At 51.1% G+C, this 19,921-nt stretch overlaps 1 protein-coding gene across 1 annotated transcript in view; it reads left to right on the forward strand.

Annotated features, from left to right (window-relative positions):
- Positions 1-5,232, forward strand: part of CIDEA (cell death inducing DFFA like effector a) — an 18,976-nt gene extending 13,744 nt beyond the window's left edge. Inside the window, exons 4-5 of the mRNA XM_032152841.2 lie at positions 1,720-1,901; positions 4,761-5,232. Of these exons, the coding sequence (XP_032008732.1) occupies positions 1,720-1,901; positions 4,761-4,908 (330 nt within the window). The 3' untranslated portion in view covers positions 4,909-5,232. The remainder of the gene's footprint in view (positions 1-1,719; positions 1,902-4,760) is intronic.
- The last annotated feature ends 14,689 nt before the right edge of the window (positions 5,233-19,921 follow it).

Consider the following 19,921-nt stretch of genomic DNA (forward strand, 5'->3'; position numbering starts at 1 on the left):
TTTTGAGATAGAGCCTCACTCTGTCGCCCAGGCTGGAGTGCAGTGGCGCGATATCGGCTCACTGCAACCTCTACCTCCCAGGTTCAAGTGCTTCTCCTGACTCAACCTTCTGAGTAGCTGGGATTACAGGCGTGCACCACCATGCCTGGCTAATTTTTGTATTTTTAGTAGAGACAGGGTTTCGCCATGTTGGCCAGGCTGGTCTCAAACTCCTGACCTCAGGTCACCTGCTCCTCTTGGCCTCCCAAAGTGCTGGATTACAGGCGTGAGCCACTGCGCCCGGCCTCAGCTTTGATTTTTAAAGTAAAAAGAGGGAGTTACAGACACTTAGAAAAGGATGATGAAGTCAACCTCACCCGAGATTCCACCTCACAAAATCTTATTTTCTTTTTCCTTCTTTTTTTTTTTTTTTTTTTTGACAAGGTCTCTCTCTGTCATCCAGTCTGGAGGGCAGTAGCACAATCATTGCTCACTGCAGCCTCAACCTCCTGCCCTGTTCAAGGGGTGCTCCTGCCCCAGCCTCCCAAAGTGCTGAGACTACAGGCATGAGCCACTGTGCCTGGCCACAAAATCTTTCCTGAAAGACAAATTCAAGTCAAAGACAAATGCCTGATATTTGTACCTTGGGGCAGCTTTGCTCTCTTATATTTTTAAAGTATCACAGGAGGCAGAGCTTTTAGAAGACAGATTCCTAATCCATACATATCCCAGATCTATTCAAACAAATTCCGTATGATCCGAATTAGAGGCTACAGCTGGAACCACAGGTGGGTTTGTCTGTATGGTGGGACAAGGGAATAAAGAAGGCTGGCCACAGCGACGAGGGTTTGGGTAATTTTAGGGGTATTTACATTTTCAGTTCCCATTCATGAGGTCACTGTCATTAGTGAATTTACCATTCACAGCTTCAGAGGCTCCCAACCTCGAAGGCTCACAGGACCTAGGAAGCCTGCGTAGACCCGAATCCTGAGTGCTGCAAGATCTGTATGTGGCACAAGCCACTCAGGAAGAACAGCTCCTGGCCTGTCATTTGTACTGGGGGCAGCTTTGCCCTCATCTTTTTAAACCATTTTGTGGGGGAAATTCTGTTCCAGTGCTATTTATAAACCTGGGATGTGTAGAGGTCGCTGACTTCCTCCTCCCACCCAGGGGGTCTGCTGCATGGCTTTGGGCTTCCCCATGGAGTCCGCTCTCATCCCGGGGGGTTATTAAAACACAGAGGTGCTCTGGGAAGGTGCCCACTCCGCCCTCACTTCAGCCATATGATTCTGGTACTTTCCACCCAGTAGCCCCCATAAAATTGAACCAATGCTACCTGCTTCTCCATTACCATAACTGTGTTATGGTGATGAGATGAGATTGTTTTGTCACCAGGTAACCATGGTGGCCTCCAGCGCAAGTGGGTCCCCACCACTCATCAGGGCACAACTATCCACTGAGCAACAGGGTCCTAAAATCCAGGCCCTGATGCCACACCAGACTCACCCTGAGTCCGGAACTGAAGGCAGATTAGGGACAGACGCCTCGTGGCTAATTGGACATAGTCGTAGTGTGTGCAAATGGGTCATGCTGAAAGCATCTCTCTATCGATTAGCCACGGAGCTGCTCACAGACCTTAAACAGACATATAGGAGAATCTGAAGCTGGCATAAGAGGAGAGTGATGATGTGGGAGGGTTAGGAAGCCTCCTGAAGCCTGCCCCTCCCCGCATTGTCACAGGGCAGCCAGCACGTCCCCACTTGCTCACCGCCAAAGAGGTCGGGAATAGCAAGAGTCACCTTCGACTTGTACAGGCTGAACCCCAAGGACTTCATCGGCTGCCTTAACGTGAAGGCCACCATGTATGAGATGTACTCCGTGTCCTACGACATCCGGTGCACAGGACTCAAGGGCCTGCTGAGGTAACACAGTCCAGGGGTCACCTCCGGGGGTCTGCAGACTGCACAGGGTGTGGCACAGGCAGCGGTCCCCACCCTGTTTCTCGGGGCTCCCGGGCCGGCTAGCACTGTTAGGGGCAGTTGGAGTAATGTTGTCTGGAGGTCAACTCTTATCCCTCAGGCTCATCTCACGCAACAGAAAATCTCAAGCCGAAACAGATTTATTTCTTCCAAAGACCATTAGCTATTCATTAGAAACAAAAGCTAAATAATAAATATAAAGAGAAACCACATTCATTTTAAGAACTAGAGCACTTAATTCTAGGTGATGATGACTAAAACCAGAGCCAGGGAGGTTGTGGCCCGGTTTGTACAGAGCGGTCACCTAGACCCTGGTGAATCACACGCTTTTGCGTGTATCCCCTCTACTCCTGATAACTTCAGCCTCACCAGTAAGGTGGCATGGGCATGTGTCCTCTCCACATAATGCCAGGGCACCGTCATCCCAAAGACGAGGGCCAGGCTGGTTGCACAGCATCCCAGGAAACAGAACTTTTAGAAGACAGACTCCTGATCCAACCATACCCCAGACCTATTCAAACAAATTCCATGTGATCAAAAGGAGCCTTCCTGGGTGTTCCTGCCCCATAACTGGGTGGCACCCCTGCCATTGAGCCTGGGACTGAGAGAGACACCAGCAGTCCCTGCTCTAAGGAATCAGCTGTGTGACCTTTCACAGACTCCTTAACTTCTCTGAGCCTTGCTTTTATCATCTTTAAATGAGAAGGTTGGTCAGGCATGGTGGCTCACACCTATAATCCCAGCACTTTGGGAGGCCGAGGTCGGCAGATCACTTGAGGCCAAGAGTTTGAGACCAGCCTGGCCAACATGGCAAAACTCTGTCTCTACTAAATATACAAAACTTAGCTGGGTGTGATGGCGGGTGCCTGTAATCCCAGCTACTCAGGAGGCTGAGGCAGGAGAATCACTTAACCCCAGGAGGTGGAGGTTGCAGTAAGCTGAGATCCGCCACTGTGAGCCATAACCACACCACTGCACTCCAGACTGGGTGACAGAGCAAGAATCTGTCTCAAAAATAAACAAACAAACAAACAAAAAATAAATAAAATAAAATGAGAAGGTTGTTTCCAAGATCTTTACGATTGCCAGGGCTCTAACTACACCTGCTTCTACTCCAGTAAATTTACCATTGATCCTTAAAGAACTAATCTCTGTGGAAGGAGTGGATGGGACAGTGGCAGACTGCAGTAGAAAGGTCTTCAAGTCGAAAAGTTTTGCAGCTGCTGCCATTCCAGTGCCCCCTGCATGTCCCTGTGGTCAGGGCCGCCCGTTTCTCTTTGAGGGTGTTGTTGCCGTCCCCCGTGGCCTTGACAACTGCTCTGATCTGTGCTGAGCACAGCAAAGGGGAAATGCCCTCCTCTCAGAGGTCTCCCGGCCTCACCTGAGGTGGGCCAGGGTGTGTGGCTCCTCTGTGGCCTCAGTTTCCCATTCAGAGCCATCAGTGGCTGACTCTAAACTACAGTCACTGTCATAGTGCTGGAGTCTTGACTCCCAGGAGAGCTCCTTTTTTGTTGTTTTTTCCTTTTTGCCGGGATAGGAGAAAATAGCTTTACACTTGGATTTTAAAAGTGAGGCAAGAGAGTTACAATAACCGAAAAAGGTATGATGAAGAAAGCTAACCTCACCCAAAATTCCACCTCAGCGAAATCTTTTTTCTTTTTCTTTTTTTTTTTTTTTTTTTGAGATGGAATCTCACTCTGCTACCCAGGCTGGAGTGCAGGGGCACGATCTCAGCTCATTGCAACCTCCGCCTTTCAAGTTCAAGCGATTCCCGTGGTTCAGCCTCCCGAGTAGCTGAGATTACAGGCATGCACCACCACACCCAGATAACTTTTGTATTTTTAGTAGAGACGGGGTTTCACCATGTTGGCCAGGCTGGTCTCAATCTCCTGGCCTCAGGTGATCCACCCACCTCGGCCTCCAAAAGTGCTGGGATTACAGGCATGAACCACATTCCAGGCCCTTTTTCTTTTTTTTTTTTTTTTGAGAAACAGGGTCTTACACTGTCCCCCAGGCTGGAGTGCAGCGGCACAATCATAGTTCACTGCAGCTTCCAACTCTTGGACTCAAGTGATCCTCCCACCTCAGCCTCTGAAAGTGCTGGGATTATAGGCATGAGCCACAACACCTGGCCATAAAGTCTTTCTTGAAAGACAAGTTCAGCCTTCTTGTTACTAATTTGTATTCTCTGATAAATCTGATGACACCACGGGCAGCCATGGAACTCACGACAGCCCCCACACTGGAGGCACCGCCTGCCAGGGACCCTGTTGTGGGTGCTGGGGGCAGTGGGCCCTCCTGATGAGACAGCTGCCCAGGCTTGGCTATTGCATCCCCATGGGCTCAGTCACTGCTGAATGTCCTGCTACTACCTTAGGAAGGGAAGGGATTTCAGTAGCAGGGCCCCTAGAACATCCCAGCAGCCGAAGCCCAGGACACAGCACACCTGTGTGGGTGCGGCCATCTACTCCACACAGAGCTTGCCAGCCACTCAGCAAGCAGGCCACACTTCAGGTGGCTCATGGGAGCTGTGCTTCTTGGGGTGGTCTTGGGCCAGCAGCAAGGGGGTCCTCAGGGAGCTCACAGAGACCTGCTCCCGGCCAGACCCACTGCCTTGGCAGCTGCATCTGTGCCAGCCCCGGGACACCTGCACCCTGAAAGTGCTCAGACAGCCACTCTCTAAATGTCAGCCTGGCCTCCTCCGAGTGCCTTTTGGTGGGGGGAATGAAGTATTCCCATCCTGTCTGTTTCTCACTGGCCCAAAATCCCAAGCTAAAGCCTCCCCATCTCCCTCTGCCACAGGAGCCTGCTGCGGTTCCTGTCCTACTCCGCCCAGGTGACGGGACAGTTTCTCATCTATATGGGCACGTACATGCTCCGGGTGCTGGATGACAAGGAAGAGCGGCCATCCCTCCGGTCACAAGCCAAGGGCCGGTTCACGTGTGGATAGGGATGCAGGCTGTCGCCGGCTCTTGAGCCAAACACTGTGTTTTGTTTGGCTCAATGACGAATGTTGAAGATGCTTTTATGTTCTGAGCCACACGCACTTGTAGGCCGCTGGTCACGCTGCTCAGGAGCGGTGCCCAGAAAAGGAAAAGGCTTGGTGGTACATGAAGTGGGGGCAGTGGGCAGGGTGCCCTGGGGGGAGGCATAGAGGGCCCCGAGGGTCATGGGAAGCGACCACGCAGCAGGCGTGCCCAGGAGCGTGTGCATGTGTCAGAGCCATTTGGTCCATCATCTCCTGCAATAAACCCATCGCAAGAATGACCTTCAAGATGTGTGACACTTCCTGCGTCTCCTTTATCTCTCAGAAGAGCAAACAAACAAACAAAACAAACAAACAAAACTATCAGAACAGCAAAAAAAAAAAAAAAAACTTTTTATAGAAGCAAAACTCATCCAGGAATATTCTGCTAACAGATATAATCCCTCATAAGTCTTTATTAGTGCCACAAAAATAACAAGCTGCAAAATGTTATTGTATGTTTTTTTCAAATGTGGATTTTTAACAGGCTCAAAGGGGCGCTCACACTGAAGGACTCAAATTGTGGAGGTCTTCAAGGACGTTTTTACTTTTTCACTTGTGAAAGTGAAAGGACTTTACTTTTTCAGCCTCTTTTTTCTTTTTCTTTTTCTTTTTTCTTTTTTTTTCGAGACAGGGTCTAGCTCTGTCATCCAGGCTGGAGTACAGCAGCGTGATCTCGGCTCACTGCCACCTCAACCTCCCTGAGCTCAAGCCATCCTCCCACCTCAGCCTCCTGAGTAGCTGAGATTACAAGTGCACACCACCACGCCTAGTTTTTTTTATTTTTGTAAAGATCTGGTCTTGCTATGTTGCTCAGACTGGTCTCAAACTCCTAGACTCAAGCAATCCTCCTGCTTGGGCCTCCCAAAGTTCTGAGATTACAGACGTGAGCCACCACACCCGGCCCAGCCTTTTTCTTAAAAAACAAAAAACAGCTGCTGCACTCTCAGCTGCAGATGCTACCTGCAGCCAGGTGGGGCACCGGGTTGCCAAGGTGGAGCTGTGCCTCATGCTGGCTCAGCTGCGAGGAGCCTCCTGTCCATGCCTGGGGTCTCTAGCTGCAGGCACAGCTGGACAAAGGCAATCAGACAACATTGTAAGAATCCGTCTCCCACTCTCTTGGATCTGATTCCCTGCAGGGAGGGGGGACCCCCTCAAGTGGAAGCAAGTGCAGACCTCAGGCCCTGCAGCTGGAAGCTCTGGGCTACACCTTGTCCCCTCATCGGATGCCCTGGGTTACACCTCATGCTGCAGACACAGCAGCTGGTGGCTCTGCCAGGCTGGGCCACACACTGAGTCCTGGAGCCACCCCAAAGAGAAATAGAGTGCTGTCCCTAGAATCAGGGGGAACAGATGCTAGAAGAAAAATATTTCCTGATTAAGAAATGATGCCTTGGAGGCCTTTTCCTTCCCTAGCCACCAACTCTGGCCACAGAAAGACACCACGGTGTGTCCCGAAACCCTAGAGGAAGAAAAACTCTCCCCTCCCCTACCCCCTTCCTGGGACTCCCAGCTGCTGCTCAGCCGTTCCCGGCCTGGATGGTCCTCCCTTCACAGACAGTTTGCAGTCCCCTTTGAGAGGCCCCGTGACAGGCATCTGCCTGAGTCCTGGGCTCTCACTGTGTCTGAGCCAGTTCTTGGAGAAGCTGGGCCAGGCCCCACAGCAGGACAGACAAAAGGAAAGAAGGTGGCGTTCCTCAAAGCACAGGCTCTTCTTTCACACTGTGAAAAAAACAGGCGCTTTCGGTATCATCCTTTCTTGCCTTCCAGAATGAGCTGCGCTGCTGGTAGAGCGAGGGTTACAAAGATTGTTCAGGCACAGGCCGTCTGCTGTGACTTCAAAACATTTCCTATATAAGGAGCTCCTGACCGCCCTGCCCACCTCGGGCCAGCAGGAGAGGAGGCGAGGAGGAGGGCGTCTGGCCGGCCTGGCCAAGGGGCTCTCACTCCTGCCTCTCACTGACTCTGGGCTTGCGTCACTTCCCAAGGATTCCACCGGCCTGGGCAGTGACTGCCTGGCTTCCAAAAAAGGAATTTTCACTCCAGTGCCTGATCCCGTTGACTCAGCCACTGCCCTCACTCACTGGGAGGCCCTAGGCCTACGTCCAGATGGTGGGGAAACTGTGGGGGCCCAACCTGTTCGAAGGGAGGAATTGAGGAAGGGACAAGCTGGCCTTCTCCCCATGGGAAGGGGGAGGACATTCAGAAGGACCCCTTGGCATTTGGGAGCTTCTGAAGGAGCTGTGGTCACCTCCTCCCTGTCTCCTATGCCCATGATTCATGGGGTGACCTGGGTCAGAGCAGCCTCTTCGCAGAACCCTCAGGGAGGCTCCAGGCCTCGGGGAGGAGGCAGCAAAGGTTGGTTTTGCTATTGTCACAGGCTTCAGTGGGCCCTTGGCCAGGAAACTGGTGGAATTGAAACCCACTCCCTTAGGGGAAGGGTCCCAGCAGGCGTGGCTCTCTTGTCTCTGGTTCGGATTAGGTGACAGGCACTCCAAATGTGACACTTTCTTGTTCTCATCTTAGTTTCTCTATCATCTGCATTTAGCCCGCTAGCTCAGACCAGGATGTGCCCCACGCAGGTGAGGGTGGGTGGGGACAGCCACGGTGCTCCAGCGGGCTCGGGGCCTGGACCCTGTGGGGCCTGGATGCCGCCACCACCTAAGCCTTCAGCTGAACCCCCAGGGTGGCGTGTGTGTCTCGTTCAGGGGCTGAGTGTTTGTCTGTGTGTCTTTGACGGGGCCAGGCTGAAGAGCTCGAATTGGAAATTATTCACTTCTAGAATCACAATTCAGAAAAAAAGAAATGGTTCCCCTGAGCCCAGGTTCCACGCTCCTGCAGTCACTGCATGGACCTGGACGTCACTCCTATGACCCTTTTTCAGGCGCACAAACACAGGTAGCTGCCATGAGCATCCCGCGCACATGCGTCCTGGTGTGTTTCTGCCACATGATCCCTAGGCTAGATTCAAGGAGCACTTTCTGCCAGGAGCAGGGAACAGGGTGCAGGCCTGGGATGAACTGAGGACATCAGAATGAAATGCTCTAAGAGCCATGACCTCATGGCCAGAGACAGACTCTGGCTAAAATCACCCTCGGTGACCAGACTTCACAGCCCAAGCCACTGTCTTCATCCATAAAATCAGGATCCAATCGACATGGTCCAGGAACTCCATTCCCAGACAGATTTTCTTGGCCCAGATTTTAAAAATGTAAACACGGTCCCTCTTCCAGCCAGCACTTTTCAGCCGGCCAGCCACAGCTTGCCCTTCTCCTGCACCCCAAGGAAAATGTCACCACCTGCCAGGTCAGGAGCCCAGCTCAAAGCCACAGTGTAGGCCTCTTCAGACGAGGATTCTAAAACGGGGGTCGATTTCCCCAAAGGGAAGTTCTCCTTTCTCCTCCTCATGTGATGAGGTGGGGGCGGCTCATCAAGCCACATGTGGGGGTTGGCTTCCATCCAGGATGGCACTGTCCCCACGCAGGGTCTCCTGGCTCCCACTCCCTCCTGTGTTATAAATTGTAGGGAAAGAAAACTGTGGCCAGCACCTTTCCCTACCACCACCTCCACGGGAAGCTGTTCCTTGCTACAAGTATCAGGCCCCCTCCAGCAGCAGAGGCTATGGGGCTACCTGCCTGCCCTCCATCTCTGACAGCCAGCTCTCAAGTCCCAGTGGGCCAGGAGGACAGCTCTTTCTTCCCCAAGATTTTATTGTATTGTGGCAAAATCAACATAACTTTTTTTTTTTTTGAGATGGAGTTTCGCTCTTGTTGCCCAGGCTGGAGTGCAATGATATGGTCTTGGCTCACTGCAGCCTCCGCCTCCAGGGTTCAAGCGATTCTCCTGCCTCAGCCTCCTGAATAGCTGGGATTACAGGTGCACACCACCACGCCTGGCTAATTTTTGTGTTTTTGGGGTTTCACCACATTGGCCAGGCTAGTCTTGAACTCCTGACCTCAGGTGATCCACCCGCCTTGGCCTCCCAAAGTGCTGGGATTACAGACATTAGCCACCATGCCTGGCCAACATAACATTTTTTTAAATGTAGCTTCCACCTCAGCCTCCCAAGTAGTTGACACTACGGGTGCACACCACCACACCCAGCTCATCATCTTTTTTTTTTTTTTAGATTTTTTTTTGTTAGCAACGGGATCTTACTCTGTTGCCCAGGCTGCTCTCCAACTCCTGGGAGCGAGTGATCCTCCCACCTCAGCCTCCCAAAGGACTGGGATAATGGGCATGAGCTATTGCTTTTAAAATCTGATGGTCAGTGCAGTGCCTTTTATTCTGAGCCTCCACTCCACTGAGTGGTCTCCCCAACTTCATGCCCCAGGGGCTCATGTGCCAAGGCACTGGTGGACACACTCCAACTATGGGGAGTTGTGTCCCACCCAGGCCTCCCCTGAGATGCCCACTGGCTATGACTGTTGGAGGCCAGTCTGTGAAGGTCACTGCGGCAACTCCCCCAGCCCACCTGCGAGAAGTCTTCAGGCCACCGCTGCTGGGAGCCAGGTTCTCCCTGCTACTCCAAGGCCAGGCCAGGGCACCAGGACCCCTGTGATATTGTGATATAATAAAAAATACATATTTGGCCTCTGCCCCCGTTCCTGACATAGATCTCCTAAAATCTGTTACCTCCTGAGTGATTGGAATGGCTGACAGAGAGTTCCTAAATCCTTTGGAATTTCCTGGGTTATGGGGGCATCTGTTTTTTTTTTTTTTTCAAGACAGTATCTTGCTTTGTCACCCAGGCTGGAGTGTAGTGGTGTGATCACAGCTTACTGCAGCTTCCTGGGCTCAAGTGATCCTCCCACCTCAGTCTCCTGGGTAGCTGGGACTACAGCTGCACACCACCACGCCTGACTAATCATCTTTATTTTTCGTGGAGATGAGGTCTCCTTATGTTGTCCAGGCTGATCTCAAATTCCTGGGCTCAAGCAATCCACTTGCTTTGGCCTCCCGAAGGGCTGGGATGACAGGCATGAGCCCCCGCGTCTGGCCAGGAGTATCATTTTAGGAGATGCTTGGTGGGCTCCTGCATGGCCTCAGGATAGGGGCTGGTTGCCAGGGAATCAGCCCTGTGATTAAAGGGTCAGGACTTTCAGCCACATCCCCCAACTTCTGGGGAAGGGAGAGGAGCTGAAGGTTGAATCAATCACCAGTGGCCAATGAGGTAATCAATTGTGCCTACGTAATGAAGCCTCCAGAAAAATCCCCAAGCTACAGGGCTCAGGGAGCTTCCAGAGAGTGAACATGTAGAGGCTCTGAGATCGTGGTGTCCAGGGAGGCCATGGAAGCTCCACGCCCTGCCCCACATGCCTTCCCCGTGAGTGTTTTCGTCTGTGTCCTTTGTAATATCCTTCATAATAAAAGGGTAAACATACAGAAAGGGTTTCCCTGAGTTCTGTGAGCTACCCTAGCAAATTAACCACCCCCAAGCCAGGGATCAGGGGAACTAAGATTTGTCACAGCTTGGGGCTTGCAATGGGCATGAAAAGTGAGGGCAGCCTTGAGGACTGAGCCCTCAGCCCGTGGTGTTCGATGCTATCTCCAAGAGGACTGTGTCAGAGTTGAATTGAATGAGAGGACACCCAGCTGGTGTCTGCTGGAGAATGGGTTGTCTGTGGAGAGAAATCCCCACACATTTCGGTGACCTGAGGTGAAATACTCTGTATTGAGGGTGAGAGGAGAGAGAAAAAGCAGTGTTTTTTCGACAGCCCCCCATGCACCCAGCCATTATGATGTTACTGCTTGTGATGGTGACTTTACGTGTCCACTTGGCCAGCCCACGGTACCCAGTTTCTGGTGAAACACCAATCCCGATGTTGCTGTGAAAGGTATTTTTGAAGATGAGACTAACATTTAAAGCCGTGGACTTTACGTAAAGCACATGCCCTCCAGGTTGCCCATTAGAGAGTGGCCTCATCCAGTCCACTGAAGGCCTTAAGAGAAAAAAACTGATAGCCCCTTAGAGAAAGAATTCTGCCCGCAGACAGCCCTGCGGGTGGCGCTGCGACATCAGCTCTTCCGGGGCTCCAGCCTGCAGCCTCCCTGCAGATTTCAGACTTCCCAGCCCGCACAGTCACACATCTGTACACACTGCTCATGGGAATGACATGTGGGAAGACAACTAAGGCAGGATCACTTTCAAGCCATACCCCAACACCTGCCTCATTGGTATGTGGTTAGACCTCAAACTTACAAAGGCTGGGCACAGTGACTCACACCTGTCATCCCAGTACTTTGGGAGGCTGAGGCAGGAGGATCACTTGAGCCCAGGAGGTTGAGGCTGCAGTAAGTTATGACCGCACCACTGTACTCCAGCCTGGGTGACAAAGCAAGACTCTCTCTTTTTTTTTTTTTTTTTTTTAAAAAAAAAAGAAGAAGAAGAAAGAAAAAGGAAAAAGAAAACCATGCAATCTGCAGAGTCCTAATTAGGAAAAAGGGGTCAGGTTGGCGAGACCAGGTGAAAACAAAGAGATAAAGCAGATGAGCGATGGGTCTGCCTTCCTCCATGGTCCAGGACAGATAAACAAAGAGAGGAAGCAGACACGCTGTGGGTCTGTTTTTCTTTATGGTCCAGGGCATGTGGCCCTTCTGAGCAGATAACGTACAGAGCTCACAAGCTTCCCGCTTCTCAACACACACCTTCATTTATCAAACACCTAGGCTGATAGAAAAATGGAAGTTAGTTATCAATCAGCTGAAGTTCCATTCTATAAACTCCCCAGCCAGCCTTGGTCTCCTGGCAGGCGGCTTCTCTTCTGCTGATTCTGCCCGCTGCAACCTTGCAACACATTTTCCTACTTTCTCTAATAAATCTGCCTTTCTTTACCTACAACTGTCTTGGTAAATTCTTTTACCCCCACGCCACCAACCCAGTGAGTCTCCGCTCACTCGCTGCACAAACAAAATAAAAACCTAAAAGTTTCGACTCACTCCTATACCTGACAGAAGAATTAACAGTAATGCTTTGACTTATTCCTTTACCTAATTCACCAGGATTTACTCCAAATGATATTTTACTTTAGGAAAAAATCATCTCTCTCCTCAAAGGATAAAATGTGCCAGGGTTGGGAGCTGAGTCTCAGATGTTATGAATGTGCACAGAAATGCCTCTCCCCAAGACCCCCGTGCTGTTCACCATCCTTGGCTTGAACACTTAGATATGGCAGCCCCTGCAACAGGAGCTCATTCAACTTGTGCAGTTTTGTCTGTCTTAGGGTGTGTTTTATTTTTTTAAGGTAAAGTCTTGTTTTGTTGCCCAGGTTGGAGTGCAGTGGCATGATCAGAGCTCACCGCATTCTTGACCTCCCAGGCTCAACAGATTCTCTCACCTCAGCCTCCCAAGTAGCTGGGACTACAGGTCCACCAGGCCCAGGTAACTTTGGGGAGGTTTTAGCCAAATATCTGGGTCCCTAAAACTTCTACCCACAGGTTATAGTTCTGTCCTCTTGAGTTATTATTATTATTTTTAAATCCCTCCTGTCCAGCTTCCCTACCGCAGGGCAGTGCCTTTTGTGCTTGATCCAGCATCTCCCCAAAAGGGCCCCACCCCACTTCCTCCACAGGCCAACATGTAGAGACCTCTCAAGTCCACAAACTGGGATCTCCAATGCTCTGCCCTGAACCTGCCCCAATCCTGCAGGGTGTATTTCTTTCATTAGCTTATTTTATTTCCCTGCAGTCTCTGTCAGTGTGAAGCAGAAATGTTAAATGACAATACAATCTTTCAACAAGACCGTGACAAAGGGAGGGAGCCCCCTTCAGAGTGGCCACTCCAGGGGACTCAGGGAGGCAGCCCGGGTGCCGTTGTTGAACAGGGGATGTTACCATGGGTGCCACCTGGGGGGTCCCCCAGGGAGGCAGGGCTGGCCTTGGGGCAACCCTGATGGTCCCCTTGTGACCAGCCTTGGGATCTCTCTGAAAGCCACCTCTAAGATCCTGGGGGTGTACAGAAGAAGACAAATCCACCTGGTCCTCCTCCCCTCTGGGACTGGGAGAAACCATATCCACAGGTGCCTCCTCGGGCCTGCTGGGTCAGCCAGGCCTCTGGAGTGCCTGGGTTATGGGGGTTATCATCTTATTCAATTAGCACTGGAGAGCCTGAAGTCTACTCAGGAGGCTGAGATGAGAGGATCTCTTGAGGTCAGGAGTTCAAGACCAGCCTGGGCAACATAGAGAGACCCTTGACTCTCAAAAAAAAAATTAAAAAAAAGTGTTGTATAATGCAACAAAATATGTAAACCTGGAATCGCATTAGATTTTTTACTCCATAAACTTTTTATTTGCTCCCAGATATCTCTTAAGTGGCATGAAGAATTAACTGATGTGTCTGGCAAGCTGGGAGCTAGAGTAAGACTAGCTGGGCCTCAACGGGCAGGCTGCGGAGCCAAAGCTGAAAAGACAAATTGGCTATTTTCTTTTCTTTCCTTTTCTTTTTCTTTTTTTTCTTTCTTCTTTTTTTTTTTTTTTTTTGACAGAGTCTCGCTCCGTCACCCAGGCTGAGTGCAGAGGCACAATCTTGGCTCACTGCAACCTCCACCTCCCAGGTTCAAGCAATTTTCCTGCCTCAGCCTCCCAAGTAGCTGGGACTATAGGCATGCACCACCACACCTGGCTATTTTTTTTTTGTATTTTTAGTAGAGATGGGGTTTCACTGTGTTGGCCAGGCTGGTCTCGAACTTCTGACCTCAGGTGATCCATCTGCCTCAGCCTCCCAAAGTGCTGGGATTACAGGTGTGAGCCACTGCGCCTGCCAAATTGTCTATTTCAAGCTTTGCATATTCACTCTAATTTTTAAATGGGGCCGGACATGGTGCATGCACTTGAAGTCTCAGCTACTAGGAAAGCTGAAGTGGGAGGATCACTTGAGCCCAGGAGATGGAGGCCAGCCTAGGCAACATAGCAAAGCCCCCATCTCTAAATAAAAATAAAAATAAAGAGCTTGGAGCCTGGATGGGGCTGGGCATATAGCAAGCACAGGTGCTTGGGAAGTACACCCTTTAATTTTCACACTAAGGAGAAAGAAAGGGCTAAAAGTAGTTCAATATAGTATCTTCAAAATATTTGACCCATTTATTTGCCCATTTTTTTCCTGAAAAGAGTGAATGAAAACATTTACTATAACTCAGATACTAACACACCCTTTTGTTTCTTTAAGAAACAGGCACAGTTGTTAAGATCTGTTTCAGATGAAGTTGGGTGATGGATACATGGGCTTTCATTATTCTAGTCTCTGATTTGGGTATGTTTTTAATGTTCTATAATGAAAAGGGTTTTTCTTGATTGGTTTTTTTTTTTTTTTTTTTTTTTTTTTTTTTTTTTTTTTTTTTTTTTTTGAGACAGAGTCTCACTCCATCCCCCAGGCTGGAGTGCAGTGGTATGGAGTACAGAGGCATGATCTCGGCTCACTGCAAACTCCGCCTCCTGGGTTCAAGCGATTCTCATGCTTCAGCCTCCCAAGTAGCTGGGATTACAGGCACCTGCCACCAGGCCTGGTTCATTTTTGTATTTTTAGTAGAGATGGGGTTTCGCCATGTTGGCCAGGCTGATCTCAAACTCCTGACTTCAGGTGATCCACCCACCTCGGCCTCCTGAAGTGCTGGGATTACATGGGGATCTCACTATGATGCCGAGGCTGGTCTTGAACTCCTGGCCTCAAGCAATCCTCCTACCTCGGCCTCCCAAAGCGCTGAATGACAGGCATGATCCTGGCCAAGCCCTTCCGTTAACCACAGCTCTGGAGACCGTCACCTGGGCGACCAGGGCTGCCAGGGTTTCCGGAGGGAACGGCCTCCTAACTGCTCAGGGCTTCCTCAAGGTGAGCTCAAGACCCGCGGGGCTTCCCTATGGCAAGCCGTCGAGGCTTTCTTTGGATGCAGGTGGCGGCAGAGCGCTCATGCAGCGTCGGTGCTGGCAGCCCGGTGAGCTGCACCAGCTCAGCCCGAATGAGCAGCGTCAGGCTATGCACTGTGCTTCCGCCCGCCCTGCGCCCAGACCTCCGCCTGCCCTGGAGGTGGAGAAGGACGTGAGCTCCCCACGCTGCCCCAAGTGATGGTGCAGAGGCGTCCTCCCTCTCGGTGTCCCCACTCCACATTCTGGCGTCCTCGGAACAGCCGGCACAGGCAGGGCGGGCGTCAGCTGTCCAGCCGCACCTCCCTGCAGGGGCATTCCTTGGCCTGCTGCTGCCTGCCAGGCTGACCCAGGCGCAGGCGCTCAGGTAAAGGCAGTGGCCAGCCCGAGCTGCCGACCCAGCCGCTCCTCCCAGCCGAAGCCAGGTGAGGAGGCGAGGATGGTGGGGGGCGCCCAGGGAGAAAAATCTCATCCGACAAGGAAAGCTTGGTGACCCCCTGTCTCCCTGGGCAGAACTCCCCTCCAAGGAATGAGCTTTGGACAACGTGGTTCCTCCCGTTGAATCAGGTTCTGACCGAGTCCGCTGCAGCTGCAGGCCGGGCCGCCCTGCCAAGCAGATCCCCCGCGGAGCTCCGGGGCCCCGCTTCTACTGTAAGCAGCTAGGCGCCAAATGTGCGCCCGGGCACGTCTCTTGGCCTCTCCCAGACTCAGCTCCCTCATCTGTAAGAACGTGAACGATGTCCGCCCTGGACAGGACTGCGGTCGCGAGAGGTGCTCGGGCCAGGGAAGGGACACAGCGCGGATCTGCTGGTTTCTCCCTTGATTCCATGCGTGGGCGTGAAGAATATTCTTGGGAGTCAGGCACAAATGTGACTAAGTAAGGAAGGGTGAGCGTTGCTGGGATGGGTGGGGAAAAATGTTTTCTGCATCATGGGGCCAGCTGGAGCGGGGAGTGGCCACCGCAGGATTCCTGGGTGCAGCTGAGACAGCTGGGGCGGGGCGTGCTGCGCTTACACTGAGTTCAACTCTCCAAATAGCCCTCGCGCCACTGTCCAGAACAGACGATAAGAATTTCACGGGACTTTTGTCTGGAAGTTTGCGGTTGACAAGGAGTTTTTACCTACATGATCACAGTAACTTTCCCAGCAAGGCTGTTAGCTAGAGAAGGTGCCCGCCCCGCCCTGGAGCCTGAGAGAGGACGAGCTGCAGCCTTGTCCAAGAGAAAGGCCTGGGGGACCCAGCCACCCATCTCCCTGCCCCCCACCACCCTTCCTTCCAAGGAGCACTCAAGACCAAGCCTAGGACTCGCTACAAAGTTTGGTTCCTAACTAGACCGGCGGGGACTGACTAGGAATGGAATCCAGGCAAACACCTGGCCGATCATAATCAGGTGCAAACAATTCTGACTCTATTTTTTAATGCCATCCTAATTTATAATATGTTAAACTCTGAGAAAGGCCTAGAGAGAGCCACTTTGCTAAGACAGGCATTATTCAATTTTTCCTTATTCTTGTCGTAATATTCTGGGTCCTCCTCTCAGAAACGGAAAGTCCTGCAAGGCAAGCTTTCTGCCGTCCTAGTCTCTCCATTCACAATCATTCGCTAAGGGCATTGGCATAGGAAGTAACACGCTGAGTCTTACGCAAAACACGCAGGAGGTGTCCTCTTTAACCTTCAGGAATGTACATTCTAGTGCCGGAGGTGGGACTTCTGAATGTGAAAGGCGGGATCCTCTGCTGGGACAGAGCTTGGTGAGTGCAGAGGCTGTGGTGGGTACAGACAGGAGGCGGTTGCTCAGCTCTCACAGAGCTGCTGTGGTGATATCCTGCCCACCTGGAATCTGGTACCTGAAAAAGAGCACATCGGCTCATCCTAGCCTGGAGGTGCAGACGGTGCAGATTAAGTTGATTTAATCCAATCCACAGGGGTAAAAATAGCTTAAAAAAAGAATGAACATTCCACTTGTGCTTTTAACTGAGAAAGTGCAGCACAGCTTTAGGTATCTTTGCTGGCAGCTGTTCATTATGCAACAGTTCAGCTGGTGGCAGGAAAGGCAGGAAGAAAGATGAGCAGATCCAAAAGATCCAGAGATGGGGAAGGAGCCGGAAGGAGGGGAGGGAAGTGGGAGAGGGTTTTGTTTTTGTTTTTGTTTTTTGAGACGGAGTCTTGCTCTGTCGCCCAGGCTGGAGTGCAGTGGTGCGATCTCGGTTCACTGCAAGCTCCACCTCCCGGGTTCACACCATTCTCCTGCCTCAGCCTCCCGAGTAGCTGGGACTACAGGCACCTGCCACCATGCCCGGCTAATTTTTTGCATTTTTAGTAGAGATGGGGTTCCACCATGTTAGCCAGGATGGTCTCGATTTCCTGACCTCGTGATCCATCCGTCTCGGCCTCCCAAAGTGCTGGGATTACAGGCGTGAGCCACCGCGCCCTGCCAGGCAAGGGTTTTTTCAGAGGTGAAGGGCAGAAGTCCCAGAGGTGGATAGGCACAAGGGCAGGGTCCAAGCAGAGGACAGAGGTGGAAGCCTGGGACCAAGGATGGAGGTAGCACCTATGGGGAGAGCAGGAAACAAGAAGTGGGGGCTGCAGGGAGAGACTCCAGCTCCTGAGAGGGCTCGTCTCGAGGACCTAGGCAGGGTCTGAAGCCCAGGGGAACAAAGTTCTGTGACTAGAGCCAAAGGTCAAGGTTCTGAGTGGGGTCCACTGAAATTATAGCTTTTCCATGAATGCCATCACAAAGCAAAGAGGAAGATAACTAATCAACAGATGCAAGTTCTGACTTATAAAATCTGTGTCACACAAAGCTGTATCCTGGCCTGCACGCACACACTTTCTGGACTCACCACAAGCATGGTCCCGGAAACCACTGGCCCACGAGGCAAGAGAAGGCAGAAGTCACCAGGGTGCCCCTGGGAAATCCTGTTTCCCAGAACCTGTGCCAGTTCAGCTGTGTTGCACAAAGTCTGCCCCCTGCCCCCTGCAGGGTTGCATCAGGGCCCCTCTGCCCTGCAGACTGGAGCACGGGTGGCCTCACTGTTGGCTGTTGAGCCTCCCAGCCCTGGCGGAAGGCAGGCTGCCGTTCCTTCCTAGGCACCTTCCACACCCTGCCCTCTTGCCCTCACCAGCAGCTTCCCGCATTCATTCTCAGCACTTCCATCCTCAGTATGGACAGGAAGAAAATGTGCCAATCCATGTAATAGTAAGAATGATGGCAGTCACTATTTGTTCCTGGAACAATTTTATAAATTATTATAATAATATTGGCTGGATGCCGTGACTCCCAGCTGTAATCCCAGCACTTTGGCTGAGGTGAAAGGATCACTTGAGCCCAGGAGTTTGAGACCAGCCTGGGCAACATAGTGAGACCTTGCCTTTTATTATATTTAAAAATTAAATATACAAAAGAAAAATAGGCCAGGCGCTGTGGCTTACACCTGTAATCCCAGCACTTTGGGAGGCCAAGGCAGGTGGATCATCTGAGGTCAGGAGTTCAAGACCAGCCTGACCAACATGACAAAACCCTGTCTCTACTAAAAATATAAAAATTAGCCTGGTGTGGCTGGTGCCTGTAATCCCAACTACTCGGGAGGCTGAGGCAGGAGAATCACCTGAACCTGGTAGGCGGAGGTTGCAGTGAGCCAAGATTGTACCACTGCACTCCAGCCTGGGTGACAAGATTGAGACTCTGTCTCAAAAAAAAAAAAAAAAAAAATATATATATATATATATATATAAAGTATCATATGATTATATAAGTTACAACAATTATTATAATTATTTTTGTCTGTTTCAGATGTTACTAAATATTCATGAGGATTACAATCAGCACCTAGCACAGTGTCTGGGATTACAATTAGCACCTAGCACAGTGTCTGGGACATGGCAAGTGCTCAATATTTCTGGAAGAAAAGAGTGAATAAATCAAGAAATCGTCATTAAACACCAAAATTGTGTTTAACAGAACCAAACAGCGCCACGCCCTTGTGACCCTGACCTGAAGCTTCTGGTCGAGAAGGCCCTTGAACTCCCAGGCCCTCCCTGTAAGCAAGTCGGCCAGTGCAGAGGGCACAGGGCACAGGGCGGAGCCTCGGGGAAAGATGAGCAGGGTGCTACCCACAGGAAGGTGCCCGCCCGATCCCCCCACAGCCTCTGCCCCCTGTGAACACAGTGGCCTGTCTTCTCTGGGCCTCTTCCCTTTTCTCTGCGTCCTGCCCTCTCTTTTCTTCTCACTAACACAGAATGGAACATTTATTTTGTTTGTTACATAAACTTAGTAAATACTTGTTTGATTGTAAATAAAAGGTGATTGAGTTTATCTTTCTCTATCCCAAAAATCCCACACAAAACAACAACCTTCCAAATCAAATAATCACTTTTATCAATATTTTACTTAATGTGACCTTTACTTTTAATAGCCCAGTGGCCCTTAACAAAACGGTTTCAGAACTGTCTTCTACAGCTTCAGGACTATTGGTGCAGGTATGCGGTGTGCACGCCGCCAAACATGTGACATGCCTGCTGTGTGCAGGACAGCAACAGGATGAGACTTATACACAGCACACAGCTACCCGACAGTTACATCCCCCAGGTTCCCGTGTGGCAGAGCCCAAGTTAAGCCACAGGGCTGTGGGACAGGCTCATCCCAGCCACCCCTCTATTAGCAGGAGGGTTCTGTGCTCTGACACCCACAAGGGCTAGACACTACAGAGTCACATTGAAGGGGACGGAGAATACCGCAAATGAAACCGTCAAGACAGTCCCTGGAGGAAGAGCGTGAGCAACACGGCCTGCAGAGCATAGAGCTGTATCTGTGTTATCTTTGGTTACTCTTCAGTGTTCTCCAATGTTTGTGAAGCTTGTCTATTACTCCCCTTCCCCCTTTACAAAATCGCACCACTGTACTCCATCCTGGGCGACAGAGCAAGACTCTGTCTCTAAAAAAAAAAAAAAAATTATGGTTAAGGGCTGGGCGTGGTGGCTCACATCTGTAATCCCAGCACTTTGGGACACCAAGGTGGGCGGATCACCAGGTCAGGAGTTCGAGACCATGCATGGTGGCATGCACCTATAATCCCAGTTACTC

The sequence above is a fragment of the Hylobates moloch genome, unplaced genomic scaffold (genome assembly GCF_009828535.3).
Source record: "Hylobates moloch isolate HMO894 unplaced genomic scaffold, HMol_V3 SCAFFOLD_5, whole genome shotgun sequence".
In the NCBI taxonomy this organism is placed as follows: Eukaryota; Metazoa; Chordata; class Mammalia; order Primates; family Hylobatidae; genus Hylobates; species Hylobates moloch.